The sequence below is a fragment of the Mustela nigripes genome, chromosome 3, assembly GCF_022355385.1.
Source record: "Mustela nigripes isolate SB6536 chromosome 3, MUSNIG.SB6536, whole genome shotgun sequence".
NCBI lineage: Eukaryota > Metazoa > Chordata > Mammalia > Carnivora > Mustelidae > Mustela > Mustela nigripes.
This window is the reverse complement of record NC_081559.1, coordinates 192,911,570-192,924,651: the sequence shown is the minus strand read 5'-3', so window position 1 is coordinate 192,924,651 and position 13,082 is coordinate 192,911,570. Positions and strand designations below refer to the sequence as shown.

The 13,082-nt window shown below is 52.6% G+C and overlaps 1 protein-coding gene across 1 annotated transcript in view; it reads left to right on the top strand.

Moving 5' to 3' along the window:
- FAM135B (family with sequence similarity 135 member B) overlaps nucleotides 1-13,082 on the top strand; it is a 270,098-nt gene that overhangs the window by 222,988 nt on the left and 34,028 nt on the right. The window contains exons 8-9 of the mRNA XM_059395210.1: nucleotides 7,874-8,027; nucleotides 9,070-9,119. Of these exons, the coding sequence (XP_059251193.1) occupies nucleotides 7,874-8,027; nucleotides 9,070-9,119 (204 nt within the window). The remainder of the gene's footprint in view (nucleotides 1-7,873; nucleotides 8,028-9,069; nucleotides 9,120-13,082) is intronic.

The following is a 13,082-nucleotide window of genomic DNA, read 5'->3' as shown; positions in this document are numbered from 1 at the left end:
TTCCCAGCACCATTTATTGAAGAGACTGTCTTTTTTCCACTGTGTATTTTTTCTTGCTTTGTCAAAGATTAGTTGACCATAGAGTTGCGGGTCCATATCTGGACTCTACTCTGGTCCAGTGGTGTATGTGTCTGGTTTTTTGTGCCAGCACCATGCTGTCTTGGTGATCACAGCTTTGTAGTAAAGCTTGAAATCAGACAATGTGATTCCCCAGTTTTGTTTTCAAAAAATTTTATGTATTTATTTAATGGAGACAGAGAGTAAGCCGAAGCAAGGGGTGGGGCAGAGAGAGAGAGAGGAAGAAGCAGACTCCCGGCTGAGGAGGCAGTCTGACGCAGGGCTTGATCCCAGGACTCCAGGATCATGACCCATGCTGAAGGTTGATGCCTAAACCACTGAGGCATGCAGGCGCCCTTGGAGCTCAAGTGTTTATAGCATAGGGATTGACACTCAGGAGGCAGCAGAAACAGAGTAACTGGGATCATGATGATAGCCTGGAGCTGGGCTGACCCCGCTGACTTGGTGAAGAATATAAAGAAACTCAGTGGGGCTCTAAATCATAATCATAAATCATGTGAAAATGTAGTTCTCTAAAACCAAGTAGATCTATTTTAGCAGTGTATATGCATTTGCCAGAAACATCACAGGTGTTAAGGTAGCCTACAAGATGGTATGAATTATTCAGGGCCAATACATCAATTTATTTAATTACTAATGAATTATTACCTTTTAAAGTTCTAAACAGGTCCAAAATCTCTTGGTAATACAGGAATTGGCTAGTTTACTAACTGAAATGCCATGAGTTGTGTTAGCGGCTCTTCATCATGAGTCTTACGGAGTTCTTACCTGTAACGGTTGTGAGACTAAGGCTGCTCGTCTGTTGTGCTCTGAGGTAGAGAACTACCCCCCATCACCCTCACTCTTCCCCATGAGGACAGCTATGTCCCTGTCCAAGGTGTTAGAGCTGAGAAGTAGCAAAGGTCAGACGTGACCCCCAGACCCTCGGGTCATTCCTGTAATTCCAAGTCCACCGGACTGGAACTCTGTATGGGACTCTGTTGCTTTGCCCCACAAAATATAAGTTAAAGAAAATGCACATCACAGTGATGTTGAAGCAAGATGAATGAAAATGGTGTCTTCTAAAAATTGCTGTTTGAAACAGGTTTATGCACAAGAAAGAAAATAATATTTAGGAATCAGTAATGAAAACAATGGCCACTGGTCTTCTGAAGCCCTCTGCCCAACACCAAGCAGCTGTCCTTGTGGGCTCCCTCCGGTCCTGAGGACCAGGCAGTACCGCATCCACAGTGGGACAGCATGAGCAACGGGGCTGCATCCTCAGAGATCAGATCTGCTGTCGGGTGTGAGGGGGACTGGAACGTAAGAACATCTCCTCTCCACCCAAGTCTTGAACCAATCCGAAAGGAAGATGATAGACAAACTGGAGATTAAACTAAGAGAAGACCTCATTACGTCTTTGATCAGGGGGCTCCTGGATCTTGAACTCCAGAATGAACTACACTGGACAGAGGCAGGCCTTCCCAGCAGAGCACCTCCTCCCCCAGGCCTCCGCCAGGGCCAAGGGGGACAGAGAGAAGCGCTTTCCAGGGTCGGGGAGGGGTGCGGCTATCAAAAAGAAAGACAGGGAAGAACCCAGCTTTTTATCCCCGACTCACCGTGTCCGACAAATGGGCAGAGAGGAGCCAGATGTCATGCCGATGAGCACCCGTGTGCATGGAAAACATAGCTGGAGTGGAGAAGCAGGGTTCCACACCCACATGTGCCTCTAGACCCCCTCGCTGGGACCCTCTGTGACCGCTTCCCACGATGGCCCTTTAGAGGGCTCTGGCGACTCCTCAGTGTCACAATGGGGCAGTGGCTCTCTTCAAGCTGTTGCTTCAGTCAGCCTCATGGACGTGTTGTCCCCTGTGTGAAGGCAGCTGGGAGTATGTGAATTCTCTCCTGTTCCCGATTCCCAGGAGGGGAGCTGCAGGGACAGTGGTCATACCGAGGGAGAGAATCACCGAGCCACATTCACTTCTTTCGTGGCCAGAGCCACACAGAACTGTCTGGTCACTCGTCGGTCACTTGTGTGACCCTTCAGTGCTGGGGGGACATGCAGGGAAGGCAGGCAGCAGGCACGGGATACCGAATGGAGACGTGCCTGGACGGGAATGTAACCAAGACCAGGGCCTGTCCACTCCCTCACCGACCCCCAGGCCCTACCTGCTCCCCTCTCTCCTGCTCCCGGAACCACGTAGGCTGCTGGGAAGAGGACAGTCAGGGCAGCTTAGATCAAGTCACACTGATGTGAAATCATCTGTGATCTCTGTATTTCAGCTGTTTGGGGGAAGAGGTGTTTGGTGGTCAACCCGCAGCTAATCGCCGCAGCCTATGTGTGGGGGCAGAGAATCGGGCACTGCTCCCCAGGAGGGCAGCGGGCTGGGGCCGACCAGAGGAAAGAATGGAAAAATGAAACTATTTTCTGGGATCCCAGCTAGTGGGTTGCAAAGTAAATGCTAGACCAAACGGGTTTCGGTTCTCTTTGGAATGTATAGAGTGGGGTTCCTTTGAAAACCCAGGCCCTAACAGGGATCAGAGGCTTCACCCTTCTGCAAACTGGACATGGAAACACAGGCTAATACTACATAAACCTCCTCCGACCCAGTTCCCTGTGTAAGCTCAGGGCTGTGAGGCTTCCTGCCCAGCCTGGGTCTGAACTGTTGACCCAACACGTGCCCTCAGACCTACAGATGAGTTACTGCTCTTGGGTTCAGTCTCCCAGGCTACAAAACGGGGTGGGGAGAAGACATAATTGTACTTGTTTTATCGGGTTGGCATAAGAATGAAATGATCAATACATGTAGAGCACTTAGACAATGCCTGGCATGGACAAGGTCAAGTAATAAGCATCAGCTCTTATTAATGTTCTCGTCATTTCCTCATTGATTAAATATATGATAATAATGAAAAAAAAAAAAAAAAGAACCCTGAATTATCAAGAGGAGGGATCCAGGGACCAAAACATAATACCAGGCACACAGCAGGCATCTACTGACTAGTGGCTACTATTAATAGAATTCTAGATGGTGAGGTCTGATAGAGCCCGCATTCCTATTTCAAATAAATATACAGAATATTAAAACCCAATTCCATTTATGTGTTCTCCCACAATCGGAACACAGAAGATGTACTGATAGTTCGGTACCAAAATGTGTCTTAACTTCCTCGGGCATGTTTGTATTAAATGAAAAGTTATCAGTGCTTACCACGGGCCAGATAAATATCGGGTTGTGTACGTATCTCGTATAAAGCATAAATAAGTGTGTTTATATAAAGGACACAGAGCTCCAGAACATGATTTTTTGTGGCAAGGTAGCAAATCCCTAATTGTGGGAAAACCCACGGTTCTCGGAAGGAGGCGGTGACGGTGACCTGGACTTTCCCTCCAGGCCCGTGTCTCTTGTGTTCTTCAGGACCAGCCTCTGTCCCCCGCCAGAGGAGGCAGCAGCTCCGTTGTCCATTTTTTCTTTCTTTTCTCATCAAAATCGTATGTGCTGTTTCAGGTCTAAAGACAAATGATGAACTGCTTCTGCCTTCAGGGTGTTGAGGGAGGTTGGAGACATCACGGTGGTCCTAGGAGTTGTGCGCAGGACCCGGGACGAGGGAGAGAGGAAGAAGCTTCACAGAGGAGAGGACGTTTGACCCGAACCTTGGTGGCGAGTTTCAGCCACCCGGAGGACAGACCCTTAAAAGGAGAAAAGCAACTAGAGCTCTGTTGTGGGGCAAGATGCGGCAGAGGAGCCGGACATGTCGGGGGAGGGGGGCTCCCGGCTTCGAGGGTGATGCCAAGGAACTCGAGCTCTGTCTTGCAGAGAACGGGCAATGCCGTAAAGCAACTTGCACGTGCTGGGGTTTCGGAAGGAAGGTCAGCCCAGCGCGGTGGGATGCTTGAATCATTCAAGTGAACAGTAAAGACTCAAACGAGGGCAGAAGCAAGACTCGGTAGAGGCAGAGCCTCCAAGACTTCCTTACGGAGTCTGAGGCGAGAAAGAAATTTGGAGTCTGGGAGAATGTCACAGCTGTCGTACATGTTGGGCCAAATGGGGCCACTAAGGAGACCAGAGGAAGAGAAGGATTGGGTCAGGGCGATAGCAGTTAGCTCCTTGTGAGCTGCCCCTGACGACAGGCAAGCTGCCCAGCCTGCACCCTGGAACAGAGATCGAGAGCCCCGGGCAGGAATTAGGTCTGGAGATGCAATGCGACCTGATGGGACCTTCTTCTAGAGGAAGGTCAGCATTGATGGCAAGCCTGCGTTCTCTGTTGTGTAGTGAAGCAAACCTTCCGAACACCGGTAAGTACTGAGTGTGACCCAGGCACTCTCGGGAGCACTTTGGCTGTCCTGCGCTCCCCACTTTCCACTGGAAACGGACACTTCAAAGGACCAGGGCCACCCCGGTCACACCGTTCGTGAGTGGCTCACCCATGAGCACAGCCCAGGCCTGCAGGCCTCCAGATCCTCTGTTCTAATCAAACCATGTCCCAGCAGAGCTCCCAGAGAGCTTCCTTTGAGTGAAAATCCATTTTGCGTAGGTTTCTAAGTGGATCATTGTTGACGTTCAAGCCGTGTAATCTGTAGACACGTTCCTGGAGGCCATCAATGGGGGCCTCTTGTCCCACCCACTGACATGACCCTGGGACGTTGCCCAAGTCTGCGTTCTACCAGAACGGTCCTGCTTGATCCTCAGGAGACACCGTAAGAAGCCGTGTCATGGCCATGCCCTCCTTATCCGCCGCTGCGTGCCTGCTCTTTTCGGGCTGGGCCCTGGCCTGGAGCTTCCCATCGTGAGTTCAAGCCCAGCCTAGTGTTCTGCCGGTCTGGTATGACGCCTGCGTGTCATTGAGGGTTTCCTTTCCAGACGGGGACCGGGCGACGGAAGGCAAGGGGAGGGCGGTGCTCGACGCTCCTTTCGTGGTGTGGGGAGATTGTGCTTTTCGGGCCGCCCCGAGCAAGGCCCATGGGAGCGTGTGGGCTGTTCCCTGCTGGTCCACGCTGGCTGCGCAAGCCCCCAGAGGTCTTGCACACTTTCTGCAGCAGCTCGCTCACTTTCAGAAAGTTGTGCTGTCGACTCTTATATGAAACAAGCTTTGTTGTGTTGATAATAATCTCAAGCCATACGTGTCTTTCAGGATTTCTCCTGAGGTTACTGTCTTGACTTCGTATTACCTCAATAACCACATTGAACCAATGCTATGGAAATTCCCCAAAGATTACCTTATGTGTCTCTTGAGAAAAATCCGTATGATGTTGGTATCTAGTTTTATTTGTCATTGTCTTATTTAGATTCAGTTGGCCAAATGTGGAGTACAGCATCAGTTTCAGATGGAACGTTCAGTCATTTGTTGGTCAATATGACACCCAGTCACATCTAGTTTTAAAAGTCAGAGTTAATATCAGACTTCCAAGACCCCTTGCTCTCACTGGGTCGGGAAGCTTTTCCACTGGAGGCATCGGTGACAAGGAGATTCCGTTGTGAGCAGGACCAGGAAGCAGGAGGTCCAGGGCCGCTTGAAGCAGTCAGGTTGGCAGCTCCCAGCTCCTCCATCTGATGCTTTTGTTAACCCCATCTGCTTTCTCTTCTGCCTGCTTAAAGCTACTGGAGGCCCTGCAGGACTTAAATTTATGTCTCAGTCAAAGCGGACAGGCCTGGTGGCACATCTGTCCTCCACCAGGCCTGGTATCCAGGGCTCCTGTGCACTCTGGGTTGGGACTGTCTCCGTTTAGCACCTGAACTGGAGAATCACTTCTTCTGCAGGCAAAGCAGCATGACCTTGTACAAGTCATTTGATTCTTTGACCCAGAGTCTTTTGATCTATGAAACAGAAATTGGAGTTCTTACCACTTATTTGAACTAATCAGAAAGAGCTTTGGGGGCATGATAAGGGACAAAAGCAAGGTACAGAGCCATCCAGAGCATTTTCCAACTCGTGCATGTCTCTGTGTGTGTTTCCAGGACACACATTCATATATTAAGTGCACATAAAATATCGATGCCCATACACATATGGGAGTATTCTAGAAAGATCCACAAGACATTAATGGACTGTGGGGATGAGGCAATTTATGTTGTGTTTCCTTTGGTAATATTGAGCTTTTTGCCATATGCATATTCTCTTTGAAAGTCAGAAGGAGAGCATCTGCTCTGTATGCTGTTTGTTGAACACCAGACGAGGTCAAGGTAACGGGAGTACGTAGACGCTTCGTGGACAGTGGCGTAGGACTGGGGAGTCCCACACACACACCCTGTCGTGCACAGCTCTGCTCGTCCTTCCACAACTGCATTGACTTCTGTTCCTAACATACTAGGAAGGAGGAGGTTTCAGGGGAGTCCCCGGGGAGCGGAGGGTCCACTGAGGGTCTCTCAGTGGCTGTGGTGGTGAACTGCCCCTCCCCTCCTCGGACCTGAGACATTCATTCCCTCACATGCTGAGGTTGTTGGTAGCCAGTGGCAATCGACCAAGCCTCTTCCTGGAGATTGCTCTGTCGGACAGCGCTGCTGACCAAGGCCACACCTCCTCCTAGGGTAACCCACACTCAGTAATGGCCAGTGCATAGGTGCAGAGGCCCAGCCCCTCCTCCAAGGCCTCCGGTCCCTGCAGCTCCTGAGCTCCCCATGGGATAGACCGAGGTCTCTGCTGTGTAGCATGGCAGTGTCTTCTTCTTAGGGACCTGACTTAGGACCATCTCAGACCTAGGTGACCCCTGCATCACGGTTTCCTGATGTGGAGCACCCTGTGTGACCCTGCGTGACCTTCCCATCATGACGCCGTGATTAGCACGAGTACGACACACCCACGATCGTCCACACTCGTGGCACCATGGGGACTTCAGATGACATACAGATGGCCATTGACCTCTAATAGACCTGTCCTTCCCCTATGGGCCAACTCAGTCCTCTCTGATGGCAGCAAGCAAGGAGACCAGATGAGGCAGGAGGTGGCCACATCACCAGCCCAGGAGAACGCGGAGGGGGGGATTGTCCCAGCTCCCCATGTGGAGTTCCCTGTGGCAGGACGAGCAGGGCTTCAGGGGATCATGAAGAGCCATTGGCTTCCTTCACTCGTGGCTGCATGAGCTGTGGATGGACGGGCAGGGCCCACACCCTTGGAATTCTCCAGCCCAGGACCGGCACCCTCTTCCTCTGCTGCCTAGGCCCCTCCCTGAGGGCTTCCCTTCTCTGCTCCCCAAACCAATCCGTTCTGAAATTCACCCCAAGACGTCATATCTTCTCCTCGGCCGAGTCTGGGTCTCCAGGTGCACTGTGGACGTGGCCACCTTTCCCTCATCGCACAAACCACATGGGGGTCCAACATCTGCAAGCAGATGCCCCTGACACCGCACCCTCACATCAGTCTCCCAGCGCCTGCGCTGTGGTCACCGCGTAGCTAACGTCCCCTTTCACAGCTGCACGTGCTCCTTCCTCTCGGCATTACCTGCCGCTCGCCTACCCCCCGGGAGGGTCTCTACAAAGTCCTCCTCTCCCTGCGAGAGGAGACCCTCAGGCCCGTCCCCATCTTCTGGGGAACGAGAGCTTGTCCCAGAGGACAAGTGGGTCCCCGAGGCTGTCCCAGACCTTCCAGGTCGGTGCCAACCTCCTCCTCCTCATTGGTATTTTTACTCTGAATATTGCTCTTGTTATTATTTTAACATAAACACATAAAACAGAGGCTCAGCTGATGGCAGGATTTTCCCCACACGGAGAGGTGGGGGAGGGACTCGAGTTCTCTCTCCCCTGGGATTGCGAAGCCCCGACCGCTGTTCTCAGGGACGCCCGCGGGGCGGCCCTCGCATCGGTGTCCGTCCCACCCACAGGGGAGCTTCTACGTGCCGTCCGAGAACTGCATGCAGCACGCCCACCGGTGGCACCGGCAGCTGTGCCGCCTGCTCCTGCGCGCCTACGGGGGACTCCGCGCCTACTTCCTGGCCATCATGCGGGACATCCCGGAGCTGCCGCACATGGAGCTGGGTAAGGGGCTGCGGCCAGGGCACGCCTCAAGCTGGCGGCCCACCTGCCCACGTTGGGGCCAGACTTGAGAAAGCCTGTGATTCTGTCAGCATCGCAGTGACGGGTGCCATCCCAGGTGTGTTTTCTGTGTGTTACCTCGTTCTCGCAGGAGGGAGTTTTGGGCGCGTGTGCGTGTGCGGGAAGAAAAGGCAGGCGCACCCTGAGGCCCGTGTCCTCATGCATTCATTCCCCCAGCAGGCATTTACTGAACCACTCTGCCCATCTGCCACTCTTGTGCACAACCTCAAGTTGCTTGGGAAGGGAAGATTGCAACTGACAAGAGTGGAAAACCCTAAAGAATATACACATATTCTATTCTATTCTATTCATATTCTTCATATATTCACAAATACATGCTTGTATATATCTTTTATATATATTATATATACACACACACATATATATATGTTTAATCTGCATGATTATAGAAACCTTTTAGCAGCCATCATCTGTGCGTGCACATACCTGCAAAATCCCAAAAGAATATGGGTCCCATTTGAGCCACACAAAGTGCTGTGTGAACATGGGGGCCTTCTGTTCCTCAGAAAAGCATCTATGAGATGATACTGACCATTATTTTCTAGTGTGGGGTCATGTGGCCCCAGATCAGGCTTACCCTTCTTGTAAATATGACCCCTTTAGGAAGTTAGACTAGAAAGGAGGCGGGTCCTCAGGAGCTGTGTTTCTTTCTGTGACTTTAAGGCCAACTTGAACGTATGCTTCTTTTTTTTTTTTTTAAGATTTTATTTATTTATTTGACAGACAGAGATCACAAGTAGGCAGAGAGGCAGGCAGAGAGAGAGGAGGAAGCAGGCTCCCTGCTGAGCAGAGAGCCCGATGCGGGACTTGATCCCAGGACTCTGAGATCATGACCTGAGCCGAAGGCAGCGGCTTAACCCACTGAGCCACCCAGGTGCCCCGAACGTATGCTTCTTTATTGCAATTAGCAACCACAGCATTTCAGCAAGTGCCCATTTTATCATGCTTCTTCTTTTCTTCCTAGAGTCCCTTGCTGTGGAGGAAACGCTCTCTCAGCTGTGCTCAGAGCTACAGGTAATTAAAAAAAAAAAAAAAAAATTCACCCTGGGGGAGGGCAGGGCGGGTGTGAGGCAGGACCAGTGTAGGTCCCAGCTTGATGTAGGAAACAGAGATGAAAGCACAGGGCGTGTCCGCTCAAGCCAGACCTGAAACTGAGGAGACACTCTGCTGCTCTGTGTTATTCTTTATTATTAAGTATCCACTAGACCCCTCTTGTATGTCTAGCTCTCTGCTAGATGTTCTGGAAAAAATAACCAGGTTCACAGGTCTCTGTCTCTGGAGCTGACACTACATTTATCTATTACTCATCCGTTTAACAAAAATGTATTGACGACCAACCCTGTGCGTCCCCTGGAGGGCGATGGAGACCTTGCACCTGTGCCCGGACGGCCTCAGCCATGGCAGGAGACTAGCCGTGCGATGAGGCCGATGAAAGAAACAGTAGCGTGCGTCTGCTAGAAATTCATGGAGCCTCTATGAAGAATATGTGCTTAACTAGATGCTTGGCAAATGCGTGCTGCTCTTATTTGCAGTCTCTGATACATTTTCCCATCCTGCTGCATCGATGCTCTGGGTGGGTTGTGTACAACCTCCGTATACAGCGAGAGGCAAATGAAGATGGAAACCAGCGTGACAGTCAGGCTTGGTGACACCCTCGTCAGGGCCAGCTGCTGGGCTCAGAAGACTGTCTCACTGCAAAGTGGCATCGTCGTCTCACTCCAGGGGTTTCCACCCTTGCTGCACAGTGGCAGCACATTCGGGACTTCTAAGTGCCCCAAATGTACTTCAGCCTGGGTCCCATCTACTCCAGGTGAGGCAGCACATTGGGGGATGGAGCTCAGGCATTTGCACTCAGTGAATCTGCCCCACTGGATGGAAACCACAGCGAGATACCAGCTCGCACCTGTTAGAGTGGCTGTTACCAAAAAAAAAACGAGAGGCGTCCAGTGCTGGTGAGGATGTGGGGAGAGGGAATGCTCACGCGCCGTTGCCGGGAGTGGAACCTGGAGCCACCACCGTGGAAGATGGTATGGAGGCTCTTGCGACATTTAAAAAGACAACCACCCGATGGTCTAGCAGTTTCGCTACTTGAGTACCAATCTGAGGAAACGAGATCAGTATCTGAAGAGATGTCTTCCTCCCCGTGTTCGCTGCGGCGTCATTCACGAGAGCCAAGGCGCGGGAACAACCTGGGCGTGGATAAATGCCCAGAATAATGGATAAAGAAAATGTGGCGCATCTGGACAGGGGACCACGGCTCGGCCATAAGGGGAAGGAAATCCAGCCGTTGGCAACAACATGATGGATCCCGAAGGCCTCGTGCTAAGGGTAGTAAAGTCAGACGAAGACAGGTAACCCATGACCTCCCTTACATGTGGAATAGAAGACACAAACGTAACTCATAGGAGCAGAGGACCGATCAGGGCTCGCCAGAGCGTGGGGAAGTGAGTGAAGGTGGTCAAAAGGTACAAGCTTCCAGCTAGAAGAGGAAAGAGTTCTCGGAGCAGGACACGCAGTGTGGGGACTAAAGTTAGCAAGACCGCGCTGTGTGATTAAAAGTGACTAAGAGTATAGATCTTAAAAGTTCTCATCACAGAAAAACATTTTAAGTCTGGGACATGGTGGGTATGTTAGTGAACCCTACTGTGGTGATCACTTCACAATAGATGCATTTATCAGGTCATGATGTCGTGCCCCTTAAAGATTCATAATGCTATATGACTAATGTTATATCTCAGTCAAAGTGGAAGAAAAAAATGTAGAAAGAAGCTCCCCAGACCAGTACACTGTGCAGCCAGGGCTGAGAACCCCCGCATTAGAGCATGCTATAGTCAGGGAAACTCTGGGTTGCCGTGGACAGACGGCGGCCCAGTGGGAAGGCAGGGGCAGAGCAGGAGCCTGGTGCCCGGGTCAGGGAGGGTCTAGGGCGGAGGGGCCCTCTGAAGTGAGCCCTGAAGGAAGGGTGGGGTCCTCGAGGAGTCACATGACAGGCAGTGCTCCTGATGAAGGTGGGGACATGTGAGGGGCACGATAAGCCATCTGGAGAGTGTGGAAGGGGAACATACGGCCGGCCCAGGACTTGGATGCCTGCGTGGAGTCTCCGCTCTCTAAACCTGCAGGCGGTGGAGGCCGTGCACTGCATCCGGCTTAGCTGACCACAGGGCTGGATACTTCAGGAGCCGCAGCTCCACCTTGTTCCCCGGAGGGCACCCAGGACAGCGTTCCCTTGGAAATGCCCACAGGCCTTGCCGGTTCAAGTCCAGCCTCTGCCCCTTCTGCACATCAGCTGCGGGATCCCAGATGTGCGATTTAGGATCTCGGGGGCCTTGGAGTTCTCATCTGTGTGTCACGGCTGTTGTGAGGAGACCAGGAGCGCGCACACGAGAGGACCCTGTGAACTCATGGCCCAGTCCCTCCCAGCCTGGTTGCAGCTCAGCGTCCCAAGAAGAAGCTGTTGGCTCCATAAGCCATCGACAACTGAGGTTTTGCAGTTGGAAGGAAAAACACTGTTAGGGGCTGTTACTCACCCCACCCACTGTTTACCTGGCGCTCCCAGCATGAGGAGCAGGCAGACATGGGGTGGCCTGTGGTTCTCTCCTGGTTGCTGTGCCTCTCTCACTCAGGTTCCCAGAACCTTCTCTCTGAAGCCCAGGAAGACAGGCGGGCCCGCGGTGCTCTCACCAGAGCCTCCCCACCTCCAGGAGCAAGGACAGCCAGCACGGACCCAGTGCATGGTCTGGGCCAGGCGCAGGTTAAATGCTTGTCCTGCTGTCTCTCCTCTGGCCTCTCCATATCCACGGAGATTTTGCCTTTATGGAAGCGCTTGGCCCAGGCACCCAGGGAGTGGGGAGGGAAGCAGGGCGCACACCTCCAGACTGCACAGTGCCCAGGCCACTGCCTCAATTTCCTGCTGTGTACTCCTTAGGGCAGGCGGGGGGCCGCTTCCTGCTTCTTAGACCCCCCTCAGTGGTGACTGGGTTGGGGGTCTGTGCAAGGGATGGGGCGTCCTGACATGTTGCAAAAGTGGTCACGTGAGATCCAGAGACATGGGGCTTGAACTTCTTACCTACCCACCATGTGACTTTGCACAAGTTGCTTAAGCTTTGTAGACCTTGATGTTCGTATCTATAAAATGGGGATAAAATGGCTTGGTTTTTATTAAGCTCCTTTTCTCCGGCGACCGACTGGCTGCTGGTTTTATGGGCGTGGCGTGCGTTTCCCCCATGGAATGGAGAGTGCGGTTCTGTGGAGGGAGGATCCCGTTGTCCTCAGGCCAGGAAGAATCACGGCTCAGCTCGCAAAGGGTTGCGGAACAGGGCCAGGCCTTGGTGGCCATGAAGCCGGAGCCCACCGGGGTGCCCCAGTGGGATGCCCTCTGGGGAAGCAGCATCACAAAGCCTCCTCATGCAGCCGGGCAGAGCAGCGAATGGAGAAAACGCTAACTGTCGCACTTGGTACAATTCTCACTGCCTTCTGGCTTGTCACTTCCCTGGACTTGCCCCACGGGGAATGTGGTTAAGAGACCGCATTGCTCTTGTCTTCACGACCACATAGGGTCAGTGTTTCGGTGGGAATTACCGTAGAGAGTTGATTCATTCCCGCAAACATTTTGTGAGTCCCCACGCCTCACCGGGCCCTGGGTTAGGCCTCTGCAGAGACCCCCTCCTTTGGGGGCACACAGCCGAGGGGGTGACTCTTTCACTCTCCAACTTCCAGCACCTAGAAGGGTTCCTCCTGGGAGCGGATGAATGCACTAATGAGTCACAGAGTGCGACAGGTCACCAAAGGTGAGGAAGCCGGTGACCCCGCAGCGGCTGTCGTCGCTCCAAGGCTGTTGGTTCGTGTGCAGAAGGGGGCGGGAGTCGGCGCGCTCATTCGCCGACCTGACCAGGCCCCGTGCTTTGCCGGCCCATCGCGCCCCAAGGAGGAGAAGTGGCCAGAGTCCAGGTGGGCCCCACAGAGCAGTCCTGAGGGTAG